At 39.9% G+C, this 26,119-nt stretch overlaps 1 protein-coding gene across 3 annotated transcripts in view; it reads left to right on the top strand.

Annotated features, from left to right (window-relative positions):
- RNGTT (RNA guanylyltransferase and 5'-phosphatase) overlaps nt 1–26,119 on the top strand; it is a 196,766-nt gene that overhangs the window by 3,753 nt on the left and 166,894 nt on the right. For all 3 annotated transcript variants that reach the window (XM_048937810.1, XM_048937809.1, XM_048937806.1), the window contains exons 2-8: nt 353–462; nt 7,812–7,915; nt 8,038–8,126; nt 13,298–13,373; nt 16,240–16,489; nt 23,192–23,301; nt 23,916–24,017. In XM_048937810.1, the coding sequence (XP_048793767.1) occupies nt 353–462; nt 7,812–7,915; nt 8,038–8,126; nt 13,298–13,373; nt 16,240–16,489; nt 23,192–23,301; nt 23,916–24,017 (841 nt within the window). The remainder of the gene's footprint in view (nt 1–352; nt 463–7,811; nt 7,916–8,037; nt 8,127–13,297; nt 13,374–16,239; nt 16,490–23,191; nt 23,302–23,915; nt 24,018–26,119) is intronic.

Here is a 26,119-nt window from a genome sequence, read left to right as displayed (position 1 = left end):
TGGGTGGCAAATTGACCTTTCAGATTGGCTTTTTGTGTTTTCTACTGTACTGAATGTAAATGTTGTGTGCTGTAGCTCTGCAGCCTGGCCCACGCTAAAAAGTAGCTGAAACATGGGGAGTACTGCTTCTTGATGATCTGGTCTGTTTCCCTCGTGACTTACGTGTGGGGCATTCTGCAAACTCAGAGCTAAGAAGAGTTTCCAGTTACTTGTTGTTGATACTTTACCTGCAGTTACTTTTCTTTGTAGAAGAACCTACAAAACTGGTTGGTGTATTGCTTTGAAATCACTAAGTTGCAAGTGCACGTATACATCAGTATGCATACAATACTGCCAAATTTGTGTTTCATAGGGAAGTTTTTACCTTTGAAGACAATGTTAGGACCAAGATACGATGATCAGGTTGCTGAAGAAAATCGTTTTCACCCAAGCATGTTGTCCAACTATTTGAAGAGTCTCAAGGTAAAGTTAAATTTTCTAATTATTGAAATGTTACTTTTGTTACTAACACTTATTCAAATACTGCTTTTCAGATTTAAGAAAAATGTTGTTGATGGCTTTTTTTGGGGTCCACTGGTACAGAAAAATTTAATATATATGTGTAGCAGAAATGCTAAATCACAGCTTGAATCAGTGATTGAGCACCTGGTGGGAAGGCAGGGCCAACCCAAGGGAGCTCAGGTGCAAGCAATGCACCTGAGTGATCAGAAGGGGGGGAAGGCAGGATCCACCCCTTCCCAGACCTCATTGAGGGGTTGGCAGGGGAGGCAAGGTTATCTCGTTGGAGAGCCCTGCCTACCTGAGGCCTTACAAGGGTAAGCAGCTTCTTTTTCCTTTGTTTCTGTGTCCGTGGCTGCTGCACTGAGCATATCCTCGTTTGCTGCAGCTTTGGCTTTTGCTGCTATTGCTGTGCTTTCAATTGCATTATAGCATTATGCTATGTATATATTTTATTTACATTTTCATTTTTTTTTTCTGTGATTCCTTTGTTTCTAAAGTACTTGATTATTGGCAAGACTTGTTCAGAATTCTCCAGCTTATTCACTGTGTTATCATCAAGAACCTCACGTTTTTGTTAGTACTGTCACAACCTAATAAGTTGCTGTTATCAAAGTTCAGGTCCTTTGAGTTTGTAGTTTTACAGCTGATCCTTGTACAGCTATGCTAAGCTGCATTTTCACTTATAGGGATGAAAGCATTTAAAAATGATAGGCATATTTCACAGAACTCCTGTTCATTGTCTCTGTTTACCCCATTTCAGTCTGTCTCATTCATCCAGGATGTAACTGTGCACTACTGCACGGTTCTGACGAGAGAAGGCCTTTCCAGCCTTCTGTGCTGTGCAGAGGTCTGTGTAGGGTTGGGTGCATTCACAGATGTAGGAGAGGAGATTTTGAACCTCCCAGACAGAGAAAGGCACACAACCTAATTCTTTTAATCTGTTTATTGGACTATTATATAGAAGATGGGCACCGCTTGTTTTGATTGTGTTGTTTGTAAAACTAATGGTAGAATTTCTTTTTTTTTTTTAATTTTTGCTGTTGATCTAAGTTAAACAAGTTCAGAACTAGTCTAACAATATCATAGCTTAAGCACCAGAGGAGTCATGTGGCTAAAATACGAGAACCTCTATTTTGTGGATCTTATTTGAGCTTTGGTATGGTGGTGAGCTACTCGATGCAGCAGTGATAGAACTGTTAGTGGGCAAACGTGAAGCATATGTGCTGAAAGTGGTAGGGTTTACCTCACTTCAGTGCTATAATCTATACAACTACGTTCTACTTGGGCTCCTCTTTTACGTAATGTGGTGTTTTACTGGATGCCTAGATGCCTACCTGTGCGACCTGCTGTAGGGAACCTGCTTTGGCAGGGGGGTTGGACTCGATGATCTCTGGAGGTCCCTTCCAACCCCTACAGTTCTGTGATTCTGTGATACTCCCATCAGCTTTAATGGGCATGCTTAGAAATTTTCTAAAAGTTAGCCTATTCGTGGTTTAAAGTAATATAAAATTGTGCAAGTGTTTTAAAGTTGTTGAGAACCTAAAAGACTTCCTCAGAACTTGAGTTGTTGCTTGCTACTGATTTATCACTTAAAAAAGAAGTTTCATCAGAAACTTCATCAGGATTTTGGTCATGATTAGTTACTTCTGTTAACACATACTTGAAGGTACAGGTTGAGCATTTAAGATAAGATGGAACTTTCCTTAACAAGCTTCCTCTGTGTTTTCCTTTTCTCTTTTAGAGCTGGTTGCTGAAAACCTCAGTGTTAAACATTCTTTTAATAAGGGACAGCAATTCCTTTCTTCTTCTTTTTTTTTCTTTTTTTTTTTTTTTTAAACAAATGCCAGTACTGAAGCAGTAACTTAATGTTCTCATTTAAAAAAAAAAAAAAAAAAAAAAATTGCACAAGCAATTGGTGACACTGTTAATAATTTTTCTTGAATAGGTAAATTAGTAATATTTATGCTTCATAAAAGTTTTATTTCTGCTATGAAAAGCTAGGACTTACAAGAACTATTGTGCAGTTAATAAATTCAAGCCACAGTATTCCTTTTAGGAAAACTGGTTATCAGTTCTTAGCCATGTTGTTGGTTTCACAGATCAATTAATCACTCATTTTTAAACTGCTTTCCTCAAATGAAAAATGCAAGAAAGATGTCTGGGAACCAAAGAGAATTCAATGTATTGTGGTGTGTTTTCACCCTCCTGAGGATGATGATGTTTGATGAGAGACTTCTGGGGTCATATAAAGGGAATCTAGAGGAGCCTATTTATTTGCATAGCAACAAAAGAGTGAATGCATAAGGTGTTTTATGTGTGAGATAGCTGGAATGAGGAACAGTGAGAGGAAGAAGGCTTTTGTAAGCACAGGAAATCATGGGCTCACCAGCCAAAGTATGGCTGAGTGGAGATGGTATGAAGATTGTAGTTTTATTGTATGTAGAGGGGACAATTTCAAACTAGAGATCAGCTTTATTTCATCTCTTCAGTCATCTTTTACAATTGCGAAAAAAAAAAAAAAAAGAAAAAAGAAAAAAACCAGTTTCATTGTGTTGCAATGCAATAAAATTTTAGTGTTGCAACAGTTCCTGTGAGAAAAATATACGTGCCTTAGTGAGAAGTTGCTCAACAATTTAGTCTCTTTCAAAGCCATGTCATTTAATGATGGTGGGGTGTGGAAGACTGAAAAATGAGATTTATGTAAAATGTTGGATGGCAATGTAGTTTTTTTTCTAATGGGTTGCTAGTTTAGTTTGGTAGTTCTTCAAAAATCAGCTTCTGCTAAGAATTTTCCAGGAGCAAACCTATGAGAGCATGGCTGACAGAATGACTGTGGTAGTTTCTGTGATGTCAGTGTTTGGGAGCACAGCAAAGCAGGTGTGATGAGCATACAGGTATCAGAATATTTCCTATGTGTAGGAATTGTGATTGATCAGACCATACGCAGGCGCAGTCCAACCTCAGCTTGGTGACTGAATTGCTTCAGTTTCTGTGGTACCAATATTTCCTTGAGTGGATTTTGGAATATTGTAACTGGATACTTTGATTTCAGGCCGTATGCTCTATATGCCACGCGAACACTTATGTATATGTACATGCCATACATGCTTCATAGCTGTGGCTGAGTTATTCCAGATACCTGTATGATGTACTGCTCCATGAACTGTGTGAGAAACACTCACTTCACAGGATCTTCATTTATGTGTGAATGATTTGTAAGAACTATAAAGCATCAGCTGGACAGAAGTTCTCTAGTTCTGAGTTTCCTCTTAAATACTTTGCTGTATTTCATCCTCCTGTTGAAATTAAATGCAATATCTCCAGATGATTACTGATAATTTAGGTCTGAATTATGTTGTAGTGTTCTCCTCATCCTCTGTATCAATCAGGAGACTGGAATCTATAAATGAATATGTTCAGAAGAGTAATCTCTAAAAGTTAAAGGAAAAATGTGCGAGTATTCTTTGAGCTTAAATGTTTTGATATGAAATTAATTTTTGTGCTTTTCTACATCTCAGTGGTAACTCTTCACTACAGGAGAGGTTTGGGGAAGATTGGAAGCTTCTGGTGCAAGCCTTTGAAGCTGCTGCTATTTGAGAATAGTGGAGTTGGGAGTTGGCTTTGAGTTTTCAGTACTGAAGTGGAATTGTATCCCCTACTTTGAAAGGGGAGAATGTTAATCTGTGCTTTACAAATTAACTGCACTTTTTTAGCTCTCTGTTAACTTGTGATATGAAATGGTGTTACACTTTAACTTCTAGCTTTCATTAAACGGCTCATTTTCCTACCAACTCTTTTTCCTTCTGTTGAGCCTTCTGGATGATGCAGCGTCTTCTTCAGTACTAATTCTCATTTTGGAATATCTTTCTTACCATGCTGCAACTGGATGAAAAATTCTCTGCTTTAAAATCATTTTCATTAAATCTTAATCTTATTTCAAAAATAACTTTTTCTCCTTAGCTGAGGATATCTTGTAAGCACTATACCTAGCTTCATATTTTAAATAAGAGAACAATTAATCCAACTGAGCTGTGCAGAATCCAAGGAGGAAGGTAGTTGTGGGGCCACTTCTGTTGCTTTGTAGTGTAGAGCTCTTCAGGGAACGTACAGCTGGTTCTTGTATCAGTCTTTTTGCCTGCTCTAACCACATTATTGATAGGATGCAGAACATGGAGGAAGGTTATTGTGCTTTTTTTTAATTTTTTTTTATTTTTTTGATCAGGCCATGCTATTAGAAAATTCTGGACAGGACAGAACCCACACAGTACCTTTACTGATGACCTGGATGAGGGCATTGAGTGCACCCTCAGTAAGTTTGCAGATGACACCAACTTGGCTGGAAGTGTTGATCTGCCAGGAGGTAGCGAGGCCATACAGAAGGATTTGGACAGGCTGGATGGCTGGGCTGAAGCCAATGGCATGAGGTTCAACAAGGCCAAATGCTGGGTCCTGCACTTTGGCCGCAACGACCCCAGGTGACACTACAGGCTTCTTGGAGCAGAGTGTCTGGAAGACTGCGTAGAGGAAATGGACCTGGGGGTATTGATTGATGCTTGGCTGAACATGAGCCAACAGCGTGCCCAGGTGGCCAAGAAGGCCAATGGCATCCTGGCTTGCATCAGAAACAGTGCTGCCAGCAGGAACAGGGAAGGGATTGTCCCCCTGTACTCAGCTCTGGTGAGGCCGCACCTCAAGTACTGTGTTCAGTTTTGGGCCCCTCACTGCAAGAAAGACACTGAGGCCCTGGAGCGGGTTCAAAAGAGGGCAACAAAGCTGTGAGGAGTCTGGAGCACAAGTGTTATGGGAAGCAGCTGAGGGAACTGGAATTATTTAGTCTGGAGAAGGGGAGGCTCAGGGGTGACCTTATTGCTCTCTGCACCTTCCTGAAGGGAGGTTGTGGCAAAGTGGAGGCCCGCTTCTTCTTTCTCCTGCGTAACTAGTGACAAGATGAGAGGGAATGGCCTTGAGTTGTGCCAGAGGTGATTCCGGTTGGATATTAGGAAATATTTCTTCTCTAAAAGAGAAAGAGTGGTCAGGCACTGGAACGAGCTGTCCAGGGGGATGGTGGAGACGCCATCTCTGGAGGTGTTCAGGTAATGTTTAGATGTTGCACTGAGGGACATGGTTCGGAGGAAAATATTGGTGGTAGGTGGCTGATTGGGCTGGGTGATCTGGGAGGTCTTTTCTGACCTTGCTGATTCTATGACTCCTTCATCTTTCACCATTTTACCTTTATTTTTCTTAGTTTGCTGTCCAGTACGTGCACCTAAAGATACTGATGTGAGAACATGTTATTCTACTCTGAACAGTTGTTTTTAGTTGGCTTAGGTCAGGGTTAGGGACCTACAGTGTAGCACCAGGGAATTTTGTGTGGCCTCACTTGTGAATTAAGTAATCCTTGAGATGTTTGCTAAATGTTGTTGAAAGTAGAGGGAAAGTAATTTATTGCCTTTTGTGTGCTCCCTGAAAAATTGATCACCAGGTAATATGCTGCTGTCTGTCCATATGTCTAGCAGCTCAGCTGACAGAAAATATTTGAGATTTCAGATGATGTGACATTGTTTTCAGGTGGGTTGCTATCAAAGTGCTTGTATTTTTTTTTTTTTTGCAGTATGCTCACAGTAAACGATTCAGAATAAAATATACAGTGCTGGTAAACCACGAAGGAGAGGAGAAATTTAGAACCAATTAGGATATTGGAGTACTTAGTGCTGCTGACACAACGTTATGACACTTTTTAATATCTGATAAATAAAAATATAAGTGTATCACAAGAACTTTGAATGTCATGCATGACAAGCTCTGTAGATAATTGGAAATTTGCCTTTGGAGTCTACAGATTAATGTATCTGTGCAAAACTACTGTGTCTGAACTGTATTCTAGTTGATGGGAATTTATTTTCTGTGAATTGTCTGGAAGCAGTGTTTTAAGTTGTAATTTTTCCTACTGCAGTTCTAAACTATTGCCAGTCTGACTGCAAGGTAAATAAAAACTGATCAAAATCGTGTTAAGGATATGTGCTGGAGTTTTAAATATATTGAAGATGTGCTGTTCTTTTATGTTTTTGCACATGTAACGTGCTGCAGTGGTAATGTACTTTTAAGTGCACTATTGATGTCTTTTTAAAAAGACAACGGAATGAGGATTTTGTTAAATCTCCTTGTAAACATTCTTTAAATAGGCGTCTGATTTCATGGTGAGGATCCTAAGTGAAAGCATGATGTTCTGCAAATAGGAAGCCAGGAATGCTTTCAGCAAACAGGTGTATCAGTGAGCTGTTTTTTGTGTAGTTATAAGGGAGGTTTATGGTTGGAAGAAGTTTTGCTGAACCAAGGATGAAATTCTACAGAATGAAGAAGGCTAGCATCGAGTCAACGGGTTGCCATGCAACTTTGTTTTCCTGCTCTGTTTTTCTGCAGTTTCCTTTATCTGTGACCTAAAGGAATGCGTTTCCCCAGAGCTTGGAGTGAAGTGTTTTCCACCACTGTTGCAAAATTTTAATGAAATCTGAAGGGTTTCATTTCTCTTGTTAACTTAAATGGGGTGTCAGTAGAATGCATGTTGCTGGTGAGCTGTGTGTAAGGTGTCACCCAGAGGAACTCCTGTTTTCTGTCTTGAATTTTGAAATGGTAACTTCCGTACAGCTCAAAGGACACATTAGGATAATGGATAAAGCAACCTTAATTCAGGTACACCTAACAGCTGTGTGGTAAGAACTGTGCCAGCTCAGTCACCTGCAGCACCTTGCAAGATTTCAAATTGTTTCATGTTTCACCTCTGAATAGAAAACTCCTAGGAAATAAAGGGAATTTTTATTTTAAACTTGAAAACGTGTTCATTTGTTTTGCGCTCTACTAAATAGGGAAACTGAGGTGAAGGTTTTTTTCTTATGAGTGGATACTTACAAGTTTCAGTAGGTAGTTTTTCTTATTGTGCTCTCACTGTGTTATTTTATGTAAAGTTGATGTGACTTTAGGTAATAAAGTTATGTCTTTTAACATGTTTAGATAGTTCTTTAGCAGATATTTTTTTGCTATTAGCAAATTTTTCTTACTTAGAAATGTTGTAAGAAACAAACTGAGGTTTTTGAATTGGTGGCTGAAGCTGATTCAGGCACAAGCTTTCCTGAAGAACAGGTAGTAGAGCGGTAGTAGAATGAAGCTTATATGGATGTTTTCTCAACACAGTATTTGAAAGATTTCAAACTTGCAACAGTGGTTTGCTATCACTTTAAATTTGGTTGTTATTAACAAATTAATATTTATGTACAAATACCTGAACTGAATATATACTTATGTTTATTTTTTAGGTTAAAATGGGTTTGCTGGTAGACTTGACCAACACCAATAGATTCTATGATAGGAACGATATACAGAAAGAGGGGATTAAATATATAAAGCTTCAGTGTAAGGGGTAAGTGGTCTGTATTCTTTTTAGTTGTTTAACTTGAAAGATCACTCTGAAGTAATTGCTGTTTTTTCACTTCGATTTTTTTCTTCTCTTGCCACTGATTCCTATCTTTTTTTTTTAATCAGACATGGTGAGTGCCCTACACCTGAGAATACAGAAACATTTATCCGTGTTTGTGAACATTTCAGTGAAAAGAATCCCACAGAACTCATAGGTATGTCTAATCTATTTTCATTAGTTTTTGCTGTTAATTTATTTTTTTTCCTATATAGTCTGTTATTCTTGACAGTGACAAAAGAATTTCTGCAGAACAGTGTTTATGCATGTATAGATCAATTATTTTTTTAACTCAAGTAGCATTTTGTTTTTATAGAAACCTGTATGTTTCTGTATGCATCAATTTGAATACAGCTGTTTACTTTATGCAGAAGAAATGTACAAGAACTGTCTGCAAGCTGTCTGCATTATATTTTTGAAGCTTCTGCTGATAGAAAAGAAGATCGTGCATTGCCTAAGTGTTGTTTTGACACTCAGTGGTGTGGCTTACTTGCTGTCCTTTTCAATATTTTCAATAGCTGACTGATCAGAGACTCTTCAGCAGATTTCACAAAGCAGCTGATTAATTGGTAGAAACTGGTAGTAGATATTTGGCTAAGTTTTTCTTCAGTGATGTATTGTCTCATAGTAAATATTTGAATGTTCATAAGACTTTTTTCCTCAGAACAACAACAAAAAAAAGATTGGCTTTCAGTTTTAGTTAAGACTGTTTTATTCTGATTTCTGTTAAGCACTTCTATGCTTAACTCTGTCTGCAGACTGTCAGAGATGAGAGATTACTGTGCAGCTGAGTTTCCAGAGGCAGGAGGAATTTTGTCACTTGTTTGATGATAATTCTATGCCTTTGCTGAATAGGAATATCTGTCTGACTTAGTACTTAGAACAGTTGTTTGCATAGGTGCCATTGATAAGAGCTTGGTAAACTAAGCTTGTATGTTCACACAGCTTAGGATTTGTATAGAGTCTTAGAACAGAAGAAGTTGAAAGGGACCTCTGGAAATCATCTAGCTTATCACCCCTCTGCAGAGCAGTCAGCTGAAGCAGGTTGCTTAGGATGGTGCCCACTTTTGACATTCTCCAAGGATAGGAACTCCACAACATCTTCTGGCAACTTTAATCAAGCGTTGGACTTCTACAGTGAAAAGTGCTTTTTCCTGGTGTTTAAACAGCATTTCTTGTATTTCAGTTTGTGCCTATTTCTTCTTGTCACTGGATACCATTGAGAATCTTATTTTGTTAATGCCTGAGAGATACACTTGGGCACGTAATTAACTTTTTCACACAATTTAGTTTTAGATGCTTTCTTTGTTTCACATAGAAATTTCAATTGTATAAAGACTTGTATTTTTTTTTCCTTGAACAAGCAGAAGTATGTGATACAAAAACTGAGAGTAAGTGGGATCAGCCATCAGACAATATTTCAGAAATAGGGATTTCTAAGAAATAGGGGTAGTATTGTGACATGTATTAAGTAGCAAACCCATTTTACTTCTAAAACACCATTTTTAGTGTTGAGCCATTTACTTTCTGACTTGCATGAGTTTTGGAATGTTCTATTATTGGAAGGACCGTGTCTTGACTCTAACTGAATCATAGAATCACCAAGGTTGGAAAAGACCTACAAGATCACCCAGTCCAACCATCCACCTATCACCAATAGTTCTCACTAAACCATATCCCTCAACACAACGTCCAAACGTTCCTTGCACAGCTCCAGGGTCGGGGACTCCACCACCTCCCTGGGCAGTCCATTCCAGTGCCTGACCACTCTTTCAGAAAAGTAGTATTTCCTGACGTCCAGCCTAAATCTCCCCTGGAGCAGCTTGAAGCCATTCCCTCTAGTTCTACCACCAGTTACATGAGAGAAGAGGCCGACCCCCAGCTCCCTACAGCCTCCCTTCAGGTAGTTATGGAGAGCAATGAGGTCTCCCCTGAGCCTCCCCTTCTCCAGACTAAATAATTCCAGTTCCCTCAGCTGCTTCCTGTAACACTTGTGCTCCAGACTCCTCACATCTTTGTTGCCCTTCTCTGGACACGCTCCAGGGCCTCAATGTCTTTCTTGCAGTGAGGGGCCCAAAACTGGACACAGTACTCGAGGTGTGGCCTCACCAGAGCTGAGTACAGGGGGACAATCCCTTCCTTGTTCCTGCTGGCAGCACTGTTTCTGATGCAAGCCAGGATGCCATTGGCTTTCTTGGCCACCTGGGCACACTGCTGACTCATGTTCAGCCAAGCATCAATCAATACCCCCAGGTCCATTTCCTCTACGCAGTCTTCCAGACACTCTGCTCCAAGAAGCCTGTAGCGCCGCCTGGGGTTGTTGTGGCCGAAGTGCAGGACCCGGCATTTGGCCTTGTTGAACCTCATGCCATTGGCTTCTGCCCAGCCATCCAGCCTGTCCAAATCCCTCTGTAGGGCCTCGCTACCCCCAGGCAGATCGACACTTCCAGCCAACTTGGTGTCATCTGCAAACTTACTGAGGGTGCACTCAGTGCCCTCATCCAGGTCATCAGCAAAGATACTGAAGAGGACAGGCCCCATCACAGACCCCTGGGGAACACCGCTAGTGACCGGTCACCAGTTTGGTTTAGTTCCATTCACCAGCACTTTCTGAGCCTGGCCTTCCAGCCAGTTCCTTATCCAGTTAAGAGTGAACCTGTCCAAGCCACAGGCTGCCAGCTTCTGCAGGAGAATGCTGTGGGTGGCAGTGTCAAAGGCCTTGCTGAAGTCTAGGTAAACTACATCAACAGTCTTTTCCTTGTCCACCAGACGGGTCACTAGATCATAGAAGGAGCAGGTTGGTCAAGCAGGACCTGCCTTTCATGAACCCATGCTGGCTAGGACTGATTCCCGCAGTTGTCCTGCACATGCTGTGTGATCTCCTTCAAGACAGTCTGCTCCGTAACCTTCGTTGGCACCAAACTCAGGACTTTAGAACCGTGAAATCACCGAGGTTGGAAAAGATCTCTAAGATCATCCAGTGCAGCTGTACCCCCTATCACCAATATTTCTCTACTGAACCATGGTTCTCAGTGCAACAATGAAAGGTTTTTTGAGCACTTCTGGGGTTGATGACTCAAGCACCTCTCTGGGCAGCCTGTTCCAGTGCCTGACCCCTCTCTCAGAGGAGTATTTCCTAATGTTCAACCTGAATCTCTCCTGGTGCATCTTAAGGCTGTTCCCTCTAGTCCTATTGCTAGTTAAATGGGAGAAGAGACTGTCCCCCCAGCTCAGTATGATCTCCCCTTGGGAAGTTCTAGAGAGCAATAAGCTCACCCCTGAGCCTCCTCTTCCCTGAACTGAACAATCCCAGCTCCCTCAGCCACTATCCTTAAGACTTATGCTCCAAAGCCCTCACAGCTTCACTGCTCTCTCTGGACATGCTCCAGAGCCTCAATGTCTGTCTTGCAGTGAGGGGCCCAAAACTGAACACAGTCCTTGAGGTGCAGCCTCACCAGTGCTGAATACAGAGGGATGATCACTTCCCTTTGGTTCACTTCTGTGAGGCAGAAAAAAAAATAAATCTCTTAAATAACCTGTGGTTTTGGTTTTTGTGTTATAAATGAAACATTGGGATTTTCCATTTTCCTTCCATGAGTTACAGAAAAGTTGTTTGTGGGTCTGAATGCTTTGTTTCCTCTTTTGAAAGAGCTCCAGAGGACTTAGAGTGGAGGATGTTTTTATCAGAAGTGAAAGCAATCTGCAGCAGTGATAGGACTCTGCACCCTCTGCAATCATTCCTTTCCAAGCCATTGGTCTCATTGCTGAAATGCTACTTATCTTTGTTGTGTGTGTAAAATTATTGACTTAACCTTCTTGGTAGAAGTAACAGCTGCAGGGCTTATTGATAGCAATTGTGTGCCTGATACGAAAAAGGCTCAAATGCGGATGATAAGTGAACAAAATTTTCTATTCAACTCGAACACTATAGGATGGAAGCTATATTTTTGCAACTTGAAGGACTGCAGCATGCCTGCCAACTTCAAAGAAACAAAATGCAAAGATTTTGCTTAAGCCAGAAACAAAAGAGAAATGATTACTGGGAACAAATTCTATAAGGAAGCTAAAATTAATTTCATTTGATGCAAGTTATGATTTTTATGGCTATTAATGGTTAGAAAGTGTGAATCCAAGAAATTCCTAGCAGATTTTGCATTGCTTTTTTAAGAAAGGGATGTTGGAGCGAAAGGGGAGTGAGTCATAAAACCAGCTCTGATGCAGTCGAGGTCTGTGTACTTATGTAAAGTTGCTGCTCTTCATAGGTATTTGGTCTTGGATCTCCAGTTTAGAATAAATAAATTGCTGCAGTGTGGATGTAGATTGTAGGAAGAGAAGGTAGATGCTGAAAATTGATCTGGATAAGCATCCAGTGAATTATTGTTGACTTATTTCTCTGCCACAGTTAGGAGACCAAGTGAATTAATAAAACCTTGTTTTGTAGTCACAGCTGAAAAAACATATTATTGACCAATTAATAATTGCACTTGGTTTTCGTGGAAGCTTTAATACTGCGGTGTTTGCTGTTTAAAAAAGATGCAGTGGGAGGAAGAGTCGTCTTGCTTGAATTCCTCATAGCCTTTTAGTAGCACAAATTTCAAGCTTGGTTTGTTTGTCACTAGATGGTGCTGTTGCCTTGACATAGGAGAAAAGAATAGGAAAAAGGAATTTCGATGCCTTTGACTCTCCCTTCCTTTCACTGGAAAATAGAGGAAAAATTTGTGTTTTTCTTAAAATGTAATAAGTATTTCAAAGTTATTGTAGTGGTCTGTAGTTTTCTTCCTCCCCCTCCTCCTCCCCCCCCCCCCCCCCCCCAATTTAATGCCCAGCCTTAGTATGGTAATTATAAATCTGACTTAGAATTTTAGACTGACACTGCATTCAAGTTTGAAACAGGAAAATCTGGGTATGATTTTTATGCCTGATGGTGTGAAATAATGTAGAGCTTGTTGAATCCATTAAAAACACAGCTATCAACTTTGACTGCATTGTCTCCTAGTAAGCATTTGTGCAGTCATTTAAAAAAAAAGAACAAAATCCAAATCAAACAACTTTGGATCTCATCTGCCTTAGCCATATTTGAGTTGGATTAAGTTAGTGGTCTTGATCTGAAGTAAACTGAAGTGTTCTATGTTCTTGATGCTGGTAATTTGCAGGAAGGATATAATAAATTGTTCTTAGGCTTTTGTGCATTAAGTAATCTGTGCTGTTTTGATAGGAAGGGAGGTAACTTGTTATTGATGAGAGTAGAATGATTAGAAAACTCACTTGTGAAACTCAACTATGTATGTTGGAAATACTTTCAAATGATTATGTTCTTGTTTCTTCTAGGTGTCCATTGCACACATGGTTTCAATAGAACTGGATTTCTCATCTGTGCCTTCTTGGTTGAGAAGCTGGACTGGAGGTAACTTTGAAATTTAATTCTTAGGGATTTGTGGACTAAAGAATCTTCACTATGTTTCACTTGTTGTCCTGGCAGCTATCCTCGTGTATTCACTGTTTAAATTGAAACTTCCTACTAATTTTGAGCAAACAACCTATGTTAGCATTATTCATATCATACCTTGGTAGCTAAGCCTTGGTCAGTTAAGCTTTTCAGTTCTGGTAAGTGAAAGTCAGCTGTACCTGCTGTGTGAAGGCTTCTAGAAACGTATGGATTGTGCTGGGTCCCTCCCCAGTGGCATGCCCCATGATTTGAGTGAAAACACAGAGTTCAGGGAAGCCTGAAGTATTATTTCTTCTATTTCACATAGGTTTGGTTGTAGGCTTTTTCAATTTCTTGACTTCCAGGAAGATGCCATTAGCTGGAGAAACAACAGAGGGACAAGTTCCCTTCTGAAGGGGTGGTGGGGAAGGCAAAGCTGTTTCCAACTTGCTGTTTGAAGTCTGCAGCACGTTTCTACAAAAGCACCTGCTTGAGTGATTTTAAACTTTGGTGCCTTCATACACACCAGAGATCTTTGCCAAATATTACTAGTTTAAAAGGAAAAAAAAAAAAAATAGGCTGTACCATGCTGATAAGCTTGATTTTTGCATGTTTGGTAGTGTTCATGAAATGCTGTTTCTGTGATGGCTGGGTCACTTGCAGAGTGTTTTGCTGACCAAAGTCCCTTCAGCATTTTGATGGTATTTCTTGTATGGTCTTTTAAATGAAGAGAAATACACTCCTGTTCTTTTGATATATCTCTGGACATAGAATTTATTTGGTGATTAATGTGTATATGCAAGCAGTTTGCAAAGAAGTAGGTTGTTGTCTTCTGTTGGTAAACTTGGAGTAAAGACACTGGAGTAGTGGAGACAGAATGCCATTAACGGTGGGTGGCTGAGTCTTGGCAGAATCTTAGCTGACTGCAGGAAGATACAAAGATTGTTATAGTGTGATTATAGTTACTCTTACAAAGTAGAAAATTGCTTTCCTTTTCATCTAACAACTTAAAAGCAGCATGCAGTAATCAGATTCGATATTGGTCATTTGTTCTGAGGAGGAAATGCACTTAAATCTATTTGAAACTGCTTTTAGGCAGCTTTTTACTTCTATACCTCTGTGGGAAAGGCCTTAAAACTTAGCAGCCATGTATTTTTGTTTGTTCGCTTTGTTCGAATAGCTGATTGTGTAAATTTGCTCTTCTCTGTCAAATTATTTTAACAGAGTGTCCTGATGTCACTTAATAAAAATGTCCACTGCAAAAGATTTCTGCAAGGTGGAAGTTAGTGCTAAGCATTGTATTAAGATAAAGTCAGTTTGCTGTATCATCCTTTAAAATAAGTCACTGCTGTTTGTGAAGAAATAAGGCTTTCCTGATGGAAAAATCCATCCATATTCATTTCTGAAGTGTATGGTACCAGAGTACTGCTGATGCATTGTGAATTCTGAGATGTATTTTATAGTTAGTTTAAAGAAAGGTCATCTAGAATGAAAGCCCTCCAGCTAGTTACCAGAAACCTTAGTTTCCTTTTCTATAACTTTTTCCCCAAAGTCTACTCTCTTTCTGGAACTTGCAGAGCATGTTTTCCTTCAGCAGATTTCAAGCTCAGAAAGCTAGCCCTGGATCTTTTGACTTTTGTTACCATATGCTCCACAATAGTGTAGAGTTCTTGTGATACAATGGAGGACGAATCTGAACATGTTTCAGGCCCCGCCTCTTTTGGTTGTTTTGGATTTGCAATGGCGTTGATTTTGGAAGGTGCAAAACAATTTAAGAATGTTACCAAAATGAAAATTGTCTTGTATGTGAGAAATTAGAAGTCATAAGAAACAGAATGAGGAAGATAGATATACATATATTTTTTTCTAAATAACTCAGGTTATTAAGCTGTTGTTTCTGAGGTTTGATGACCATCTGGTAGCCTGACTTCTGAAAATGCTTTGTTCTGCGCTCTTGATCAAAGAGAGAACTAAACTTACCTGGTCCTCGGGAAGTGGCTTTCTCTATACCAGGATACTTGTCTCAGAGTTCTCAGGCACTGTCTCATACTGGACAGATGAGGCAAAAAAATGCCTTCTATATTTTTTTCCAATTTTACCTATATGATTTCCTTGTTTCAGTGATAGGCTATTTTCATATTTAAGAAGAAAGTAAAAAATTTGCAGCAAGTAGCATGTGCTTTTATTCCAGCTTAAACATTCGTGCTTGTCTAGAAGCCTAACTAAGGGATTTACCTTTTGTGGTATCTCTCTACTCTTTTACATAGAATCACCAAGGTTGGAAAAGACCATCAAGATGATCCAGTCCAACCATCCACCTACCACCAATATTTCCCACTAAACCACTTCCCTCAGTAAAACATCTAAATGTTTCTTGAACACCTCCAGGGACAGTGACTCCAACTGCCTCCCTGGGCAGCCTATTGCAGCACCTGACCACTCTTTCAGAGAAGAGATTTTTCCCAGTATCCAACCTATATAGCAAGATTTCTAAATTTAGATTTGTGGTCTGTAATTTGGTCTGTAAGTACTTACCTATGTGCCACTCATTCATTTTTCTATAGCAATAATAACAATTATAATAATGAAGGTTTTACCTAAATGACCAGCAGACTGGTCTTCGCTGCAGCTAGAGATAAAACAGACCAAGCTGCAGATTTTGTGTACATGATCAACACAATTGAAGCATGATGCTTTGAATATCATGAATGTTTTTGGAATTGTCACTTTAGGATTTTTTCTGAATTCTTGGTACTTGATAACTTGGTAAGTTTTAAGTATGTTTTAGTCATGCTATGCCTTAACAAATAAAGTTACAGAGTAATTTCCATTTTTTATTTGCCAGTATTGAGGCAGCTGTGGCTACCTTTGCTCAGGCCAGACCACCAGGTATTTACAAAGGTGACTATTTGAAGGAATTATTTCGTCGTTACGGAGATGAAGATGATGCACCATCACCACCTGAGCTACCAGAATGGTGCTTTGAGGATGACGAAGAGGAAGATGATGACAACGGTAAAACAGGAGGCCAAGAATCAGAACCTGGATCATCAAGCACTTCCTTTGGCAAGAGGAGAAAAGAACACCTAAAACTGGTATTTTTGATTAAGAACTTAATATTCTAATTGCTAACTGTACTTGCATAAACTCACGATCATGGGTTACTACACTGTAAGTGCTAGACAATTGCTCTTGCAAGTTGGGAACTAGTAGTATTGTCTCTAACCAGGGGAAACATTTTTTTTGATGTTTCCTATGTGAACACTGAACTTTGAAATTCAAAACCTTAACTATTTCAGTGGTAACAATGACTTAAATTTTTCAAATACTACCTTTTTTTAAGCTTGAGTTGAGATACACAATTTTTTCATACTTATCTGATCTGTTGTTAGAGGTGAAATGTTCTGCGGGTGTATGGGGTTGTAAAACAATTTCTGGTTATTTTTTCGTAGCCATGTGGATCAAAGTTCAGTCTTTTAAATTCAGTGCTCATTTTGGTAAATATAATTAATTTTGAAAACCTGAGAGGATTGAGACTAGGATTAGCAAGAAGCAATGTGATTTTTAGAAAGCCAAGGCAATTCTAGAATCACTTTTTTTTTCCAAAGCTTTTAACTACAGAATGAGAAGAACTTTTCTTTAGGTTGGAGCTGCCAAACTGATTTTTTTTTTTGACTCGTGTTTTGATGCATTAACAACTGAGGTGTGATGGTGAGGCTGAAGGCAGCCATTTTTCCACAGGTATAAAACTAAATTGATATGTTTAGCAGGAATCACCATACTGTTGTCATAGGCTTTTTCTTATCTGCCAGCATAGATTTTTTTTTTTTTGAAAGCTGAAAGCTAAATTATACGAATAAGCATATTAATAACTAAAACTTAATTAAGAGTTAGAGAATTTGTGAAAGACAGAATCATTTAGTTAATATGCATATTCGTATAATTCAGTTTTGCAGCTCTGGAGGAACAGTCTTTGGCATGAAGAGGAGGAACGGGGAGAATTCTTTACCATGATATTTGGCTGGCAGATTGGACTGCATCTTAACTGAGTAGAGATGGATAGAGTCTATTTGTGATTCCTTATAAATGTGCAATCTACAGGGAGAATTATTATCAGGTAAATACCTCTTGCTTAGATTTTCTCTTACAGAATCATAGAATGTTCTGAGTTGGAAGAGACCCACAAGGATGATGAAGTCCAGCTCCTTACTCCACACAGCACCACTCAAAAATCAGAGCATATGACTGAGAATGTTGTCCAGATGTATCTTGAACTCTGACAAGCTCAATGCCACAACCACTGCCCTGGGCAGCCTGTTCCATGCCCACTGCCCTCTGATGCAGAACCTGTCCCTGACCCCCACCTGCCTCTCCCCTGACACAGCTCCATGCTGTTCCTTTAGGTCCTGTTGCTGTCAGCAGAGAGCAGAGCTCAGTGCTGCCCCTCCACTCCCCTCATGAGGAGCTGTAGACTGCCATGAGGCCTCTTCTCTGGGCTGAACAGAGCAGGGGACCTCAGCCTCTCTTCATATGTCTTCTCTACACCCTTTACCATCTTTGTAGCCCTCTTTTGGGCACTCTGATAGTTCTACATTTTTATATTACGGCACACAAACCATGCACAGTGCACAGGGTGAGCACAGCACAGAGCAGAGTAGGACAACCCCTTCCCTTGCCCACTGGCAATGCTGTGCCTGATGCACTCCAGGGTATGGTTTGTCTTCCTGGCTGCCTGGGCACACTGTTGACTCATGTTCAATTTACTGTTGACCAAGACCCCCCAAATCTCTTTTGATGGTGCTGTTCTCCACTCTGTATGTACAGCCAGTTATTTTTATGCTATCTGAAGGGCTAAATGTTCATTGTTACTGTTGATTTCTCACAGCAGATGTTTTCAGGTTTCTAATCTGACTCCTCGAAAGACCAGAGGATATGTAATGTCAAACTAAATGGGACTGTTATGATGGTGATGTTCTGAAATGTTTTCATTTGACCCAGATCTTTGAGGAAATAGAGGGAAAGTTCTGGGGGTAGAGGAGATACCTCCCAGGCATCTTCTAGAACAGTGAGTAGTCCAAAGCAACTGACCAGATAGCTCATGGAGAGATGTAAGCACACTGCCCATTTCACAAATTCTGCCTTGCACTGGAGAAACTTTACTGTTGACGTCAAAAAGTCTTCACAGTCTCCCTTCCACTCCCCCCCAACCCTCCCATGATTTATAAGCTGTTATAACAGTTAGAACATTAGTTTCCTTCACCAACATCTGAATGTAGCTGACAGGTAACAGTGGGTCTGTTAGCTGATACTTACAATCTCACTTTGGGTAAAAAATCTCCCAAGTATTTTGCAGATAGGACAGTGAGTTATACTTCTGAGCCAAAACTTTCAAACTTTTCATGGGTCAAACAGATCTTTTAATCTTTATTAAGAACTACCATCTGTTCTATTCCTGTGTAAGTCGTGCATTTCACAGGAAGTACAGGGTGTAACATGCAGCGCTTCTAAAATGGGTGGTTATGTCTCAACCAGCCTGGAAGGGGTGGTTACTACTAGTGATTTCCTTTGTGATTTTGAGGGGAGCTGTCTTGTGATCATCTGTGAGACTGAGGGAAACCATTAACTTTCCTGGCTGATATAGTTAGCCACAGTAATATTTAAGTATCAAAGTATATTGATTGTAAATGTTAGTGATTTTCTGATCTAGCTTTTTGTTTTTTTTTAGCCAACATGTAATCCCTATACTATACCTGGGAACATACTGTCGATACAGAAAAAATATTATGTTGTCTTTTTTTTTTTTTTTTTTTTCTTTTGCAGTGTTTTCTTATGTAGTTTACCCCTATAGTCTGTTTAGTACTGAATATTCTTGACGTTCTTTATTTTCTGAGGCTTTAGTGCCTGTAAATGAACACAAGCCACTAGCTGAAGCCACCTCAGTGCTTAACAGGAGGGAATTTCGTGTGTCTTAAGGCTAATGTTTCTGCTCACATATCTCAATATAATTGCCTTTTAGAAGATGGACTAATGCTAATTCAGCACATGGTCTGTGCCTCCTTTTTCTCTTATTTTCTATGTGTGTGTATATGCATAGTTTCTTATTCCTTATTAAATGTGGAAGGTATTTTCCCCCCCTCCTCATTTCTAAGGATTGCTTGCTTCCTCTCTTTCAGAAGGTTCTTTTTCTGTTATGTTTCTTCTCTGGAGAGCTTTCTGTGAACATTTTGCACTTGATCAAGTCTCTGAGTAGCTGAAGATGGCCATCACCCAGGCCTGGTGATAGCTGTTGGGACTGGGGAGGTATGGGAGGGCATGGCTCCAATTCTATACCCTCCTCCAGCTGTTCTAAATCTGACCCAAGACATGATGATGCACTGCTACTTTTCCTTCAGCTGATGCAATGGATGTAGGGATGCAGTGGCAAGGATGAAGAATTTCAGGACTACAGATGATATGAAGGGCTGTGCAGAGTGTAGCTGCTAAAAGGACTTAGTTACCTGGGATCTTGAGGTACTGCCTCTGAGCTGACTACTCTTGCATCTCTGTACCATGTTCAGCCCATTTCCATGAGATTGTTGTTAGCTCAACAACAGTGCAGGAAGTAGATGGGTCTGGCTCAGTTCTGACACCTTGTTGCAGGAACTATTCATGTGAAACCCGGAGCACTGAGCTTACCAACTATCAATATGCAGATGGATCACCTGTTTTTCTACTGCAGTGGCGTAGCCACGGAGTATATCTGAGACCTGACTTTATTCTGTAGAAGCATCATCTTGTCTGTCTGCTGCTATGGCTCTCTTTACATTAGCATCCTGGATGGAGTGTCTGGCTACCTGAGTTGATTATATTCTTAGGGTGCAGTAATTGAGTGAAATAGTCTCTGTGTTATCTGTCCAACTGTTGTACAACCTTGTCTTCTCCCTATCATGTCAGCACTTTGCTCCTCACTCCCCCCAGTCCTCTTCTTGTTTCAGAATGACAGCATTACAGTGAGGGGTTACAGTGTACCTATCAGGTGAATGGAGAAGCCAGTGTGGAAAAGCAAAAGCTTGGCTTCTTTGTCCAAATATAAGCTGTACTTTTTTCCTTAATTCTTTCATACTTGCACCTCTCCACCCTGAAATCTTAACTATGTGTTTCTGTGTATGTATATACATATGCACTTGTATGTAATCATGTAAATAAGCACATGCTGCTTATGCAAGAGGACCTGTTGTCAGGTATTTACAGTTAAAAGCTCTTACAGTAAACAAACAGACCAAACAAAGTGACTGGAACTAAATTAGGGTGCATACTTCCTATGTGCTAGATAGCTGATGCATTTTTAATTTTGAATAATTCACTCCAACTCCATGCTTTTCTTACCATGCAGAGAATTTTTGAAACTGTTCAGAATTGTAGTAATGCAGAATCATGCTTGTGATGTCAAGTGTGAAAGCATGTGCAGCTGTTTTTAGTTCATGGCATGACTTGATAGTGCTATGCACTCTGATGTTAGCAGCTCCAAAATCAGTTGTGTAAGTGCATAATTCTCTTACTCAGTCTGCAAGAGACAATTTGAAGTGGTGAGCACCAGCACCGGTTTCTTGTTTATGACTTTATTTTTTGGAAGATATTTGCTTTTGCCTGCTTTTTGCTTTCATCTTAGCAGCCCCTAATGCTGCTGCGCTCTGATGTTATTCAGAGTAGGAGGTCACAATCCTTTATTTCCTGGTGCTGTTAACCCTTTATTGAGAACCCAGACAGCATGGTAGCCAGGCTTATGAAGCTCTGCCTCCCTTACTGAATCACCTGTGTGCTGCTGCACCTACTGGGGCAAGCAGAAATAACATGGGATAAGCGAATCTCTGAAAGTCTGTGGAGCTTAAGATAATTAAGGTTGTGAACTAGCTCATTGCTTCAGGATGTACTGCTCTCAGAATATGGATTTGGTGGCACAGCTGAGCCTATCTTAACTGAAAACTTGGGTTCTGCTTTCCTTTCACTCGTTGTGTTTTTCTGCTTCCGCTGTGCAGGCACCAGCACTGACTCATCCAATGGTGAGCTAATTCAGGATAGCAATTTGGAAGAATATTACTAATTCACGTTGTTATTTTTGCCATCTTAGTTCTTCGACTTGCTCAAGAGTGGAACAGATGAGTGCAATGGTATGTGGAAGGGGAAGAGAGCATAAAGGCTCCTTTCACAAGCAGTATGTAGCTAGATTTGTTAAAGCAAGTTTTAGGCTTTTTAGAGAGCAGGTAGAAAGTACTTCTGTAATCATATGCAGGAGATGCAGTTCAACAGGTGAAGCTTCGTGCTTTGATCTTTTTAGTCCACATTGAGATTTTGTGATGCTGCTAAAAAAAAGTCTGATAGATTTGGAATCTCCATAGAAACATTCAGTTCTGTAGCTTTCTCAACCTGATGGCCTTATTGGATTCTGTTGTGCAGAATTTTATTCTACTCGGCATCAAATCTTTTCTAGAATACAAAGATTATTTGAGTTTTATTTTCCATATTCTTTATTGATACCTGCTTAGGCTTATCTGGGGCATTCAGAACAGCTTTAAGTTTTGGTAACCTGGTTTAGATTGGTAACGAAATCATATAAGTGTACTTTCATACATGTTTTTGTTACAAACCAGCTGTATGTTTTCTCTTTATTTAAGGCGTTTGTTCTAGATCAACCAAGAACCCTCTAAGTTTGGTGCTGCATAAGTACACTTTTTTCCCCTACAGTGTAAGTTTAAGTTTTGAAATGCAATATATACTGCATCACCTAAGTGGAGGTTGAAAACATGGATTTTAACTTCTTGTACTGGAATTACCATTGAGGTCTGAATGCAGTTAATGTAGTCAACTGAAAACATGCATGTCAGAGATTTGGAGGGAGAGAAAAGGGACTTAACTGCTTCATCCATTTAGGTGCTTTTGTATTAAAAAAAAAAACAAAAACAAATTATTCAAAGATGTTTTGGTGACTTCATTAATTCCTGTGCTGCTGAACTTTGTCTCTGCTGCCAGTAAGAAGCTCTTACTTTCCATGAATGGAGGAAAGCACTGAATTTTTGGTAGAAGAATGCAATTTATGTATTTTTTTAAACATTTCCTAGTTTAATTTTGTCACTAGTTTACAGTTTACTTGTTTTGAGGCTGTATTTTTTGACACTTTTTTTATTCCCAGAAATAACTCATTTCAGTTCTTGGGTTCATTATCACAGAATCGCAAGGTTGGAAACGACCTGCAAGATCATCTAGTCCAACCACCCTCCCATTCCTATCAGTACCACAAGCAATGTGGCCTACATATTTGACTTTACTGACAAAGCTGAACTGATCATGGTGTTTGGGGGACAAATAGAGTCATAGTATCGTAGAATTGCTCAGGTTGGAAAAGACCTTCAAGATCATCAAGTCCAACCACAACCTAACCATATGACCCTAACTCTAACAACCCTCTGCTAAATCATGGCCCTGAGCACCACATCCAAACGGTTTTTTAAGCACATCCAGGGCTTGTGACTCAACCACCTTCCTGGGGAGCCTATGCCAGTGCTTAATAAGCCTTTCTGTAAAGAAGTGTCTCCTGATGTCCAACTTAAACTTACCCTGGTGCAACTTGAGGCATTTTCCCTCATCCTGTCTCCAGTGAGAAGAGAAATAGTGCTGGACTGGAAGAAGTCTCTAAACCAGTACTGCTTGTTAAGATCATATGTTGCTATAACAGCCTGAATCTTGTATTGTTGTTCTGATCTGCTTTTATGAAAGCTTATGTACTGATTTTTTTTTTTTTTGTTAATTTTATTTCTATTTAGGGTGCAGTTTTCTTGGAAGGTGTAACAGTGAAATACGTGAACCAGGTGACAACACAACCAAAGTTGGGAGGAATACAGCAAAAGTGTCAGCAATTCTGTGGATGGGAAGGGTATGAGAGTATTTAGAACTCTTTGATTTATACTGTCTAGAAATGTTGCATTTCTAGTTTTGTAGGAGAAAGTAGTCAAAAAGAGTGTCTATTTTTAGATAGACTTAAAGAAAAAAAAACCCTCCAAAACCCCTCAAAACTGAAACAAGTGAGGATTTATACTCTGATTGTACAATATAATACTCATTTTTGGGGGCTGACTTGGTTTCACGTCCAGCATTAAAATGGGTGTTGGTTTCAATGTCTCAGATTCTGAACTTCTCCTTTGTAAAGCTGGAGCTCAAGGGAGTTGCTTGCAGTGGTTCCAAACAGTCTGAAGCTTACAGTTTTTCCAGTGCTTTTTGGTTTTAAATGCAAATGTCTCTTCTTCTAAAATTAACATTCTGAAGTTCTGCATAATTCATTATTTTGTCATGGACAAGTACCCTTATTACTATCAGAAAAACATTTAATTCCTCTTGCAAAATGCCTTGTTGGGAAGGTGTTCTAACTCAAGGTTAACCTTGCAGCAAGTCTAGAACAAGATGCGATTTCAGTCACGTGATGTTAAAAAAATGCATTACCTTGTGTGACTGCTCACTGCAGAACATTAATAAACATATTTCTCTTTTTAGGTCTGGATTCCCCGGAGCACAGCCTGTTTCCATGGACAAGCAAAATATTAAATTTCTGGAACAGAAACCATACAAAGTTAGCTGGAAAGCAGACGGCACACGGTAAGCTCATTTTAAATGAAAAAGAAACACCCTGTAAACTGGGTGGAAGGTTGTATTTTCTCAGGAAAGTGAACTAACATCTGCAATAGACAAAGCACATTCTAACAGCAAAACCGACTCCAAAGTTTTATTCATTTATTTTTTCTTGATCCCCAACATTTGTTGATGTTTGTGGCTGAATTTCATTTTAGCAGCTGCTCTGCAGACTGGCTGTGTGTACTTTTATTCTTCTCTGTGATCCTCGTCTGTCTGTCAGCTAGGATTTGCCAGTAAGGTCTTAGAATAATCTCAGGTAACAGTAAGAGTTTGTTAAGCAAAAGAATTTGTTTATAAAAGCGAAATTAAAATTTATATTTGAGCCTTCAGAAGTAGATTAATGTTAGAAATGTCATGGTTTCTGTTTTTCTTCACACTGTGATTCTTTATTCAGATTTGTGGTTCAATAGTTTTGTCTTCCCTTATCACTTCTCTTGCTTTCATTGTAGGGGGGACGCTTTTTTCCTCCCTTTGGAAACAGGCTACCACTTGATTACATTGATCTTTTGAACCTATTCAGTGTTATGATTGCTAGTTTGAAAAGCATCCTTACGTGCAATTTCTCTTTTTTTGTGTGTTTTTTTTTTTTCATTTGTCTAGGCACTTCCTATGATTTTTAGATGCGGTACAATGCTGCGTCTTGTCTACAATTGCCAATGCAGAATAGTGTGGGTTTCATACAAGCTTTGCTGTATTTTGCCTTATTTTGAGTATCTGAGCTATTGTGTGGTATCTCAGATTGTGCTATAGGTCTGTATTTTGGTAGTCAAGCATTCCCTGTTGTGACTGATTGTTACACACACACACATAGATGAGAGAAATATGTGTCTATAAAATACATACAATGGAATTCCAAGCACCAATTTGTTTGACTTATTTTTCCACAATATATCTTGCAAAATAGAAATATTTTGCCCTTAAGGCAAAAATTTTGAGGCATTGTGTAAAAAAATTAAATTCTGTTGGTAAGAACTTCTGCTGTTATTTCACTTGAAGCAGGATTATTGCCAATGCTTCAGAAATTTAATTTGGCTTCATCTTGTCAAATCTTGAGAACTCCCAGGAAGGGGTTTACGTAGCCTTTGAGTAGTCTGTTCTGGAGCTGCAGTGCCCATCCAGTGGAGGAAGCTTGGTTTTTCTTCTTGATGTTCAAAGGGAACCTCCCAGGTAGCGATTCATAGCTGTGACTTCTCGTGTCGTTTGTCACTACCAAGAGAAATTTGGACGGTGTCTTTAATTGCCATTCATATACTGCTAGGTTGCTGCCTGGTCACCCTTTGGCTTTGTTTCCTCTCATAAAATCATAGGGCATTTTGGGTTGGAAAGGATCTTTAAGACCATCCAGTTCCACTGCCTCTGCTGTGGACAGGGACACTTTCTGCTGGACCAGGCTGCCCAGGGTCCCATCCACCCCAGCCTTGAGCACATCCAGGGATGAGGCATCCACAGTTTCTTTGGGCAGCCTGTGGCAGCGCTTCACCACCATCTGAATAAAGATTTCTTCCTGATACCTGATGTAAATCTCTCCTCTTTTAGTTTAAAGCTGTTACCACTAGTCCCTTTGCTATGCTGCCTGGCAAAGAGTCTCTTTCCCTTCTTTCTTCTTTCTTGTAGACCTCTCTGTGTGCTAGAAGTCTGTGCTGAGGTCTCCTCAGAGCCTTCTCTTCTCCAGGCTAGACAACCCTAACTCCCTCAGCCTTTCTTTACGTGTCAGGTGCTTCAGCCTTCTGATCGTCCTTGTGACCCTTCTCTGAACCTCCCTGTCATCCTTATGCTGAGCACCCAGAGCTGAGCACAGTAGTCTAGGTGGAATTTCACAAGAGCAAGGCAGAGAATCACCTCCCCCACCCTGCTGGTCGCAATTCTTTTGATGCAGCATGCAGTTGGTTTTCTGGGCCACAAGCTCCTGCTGATTGCATATGCTCAGCTTTTAGTCCTCCTCAACCCCCAAGTCCTTTTCTGTAGGGCTGCTCTCAGTCCATTCTCTGCCCAGCCTGTATTTCTGTTTGGGTTTGTCCTGATGCAGGTTCAAGACTTTGCATTATGGCCTTGTTGGACTTCATGAG

Source organism: Lagopus muta, chromosome 2 (genome assembly GCF_023343835.1).
Source record: "Lagopus muta isolate bLagMut1 chromosome 2, bLagMut1 primary, whole genome shotgun sequence".
Taxonomy (NCBI): Eukaryota; Metazoa; Chordata; class Aves; order Galliformes; family Phasianidae; genus Lagopus; species Lagopus muta.
The sequence above is the reverse complement of the archived record's forward strand: the minus strand, read 5'-3'. Positions and strand labels throughout refer to the sequence as shown.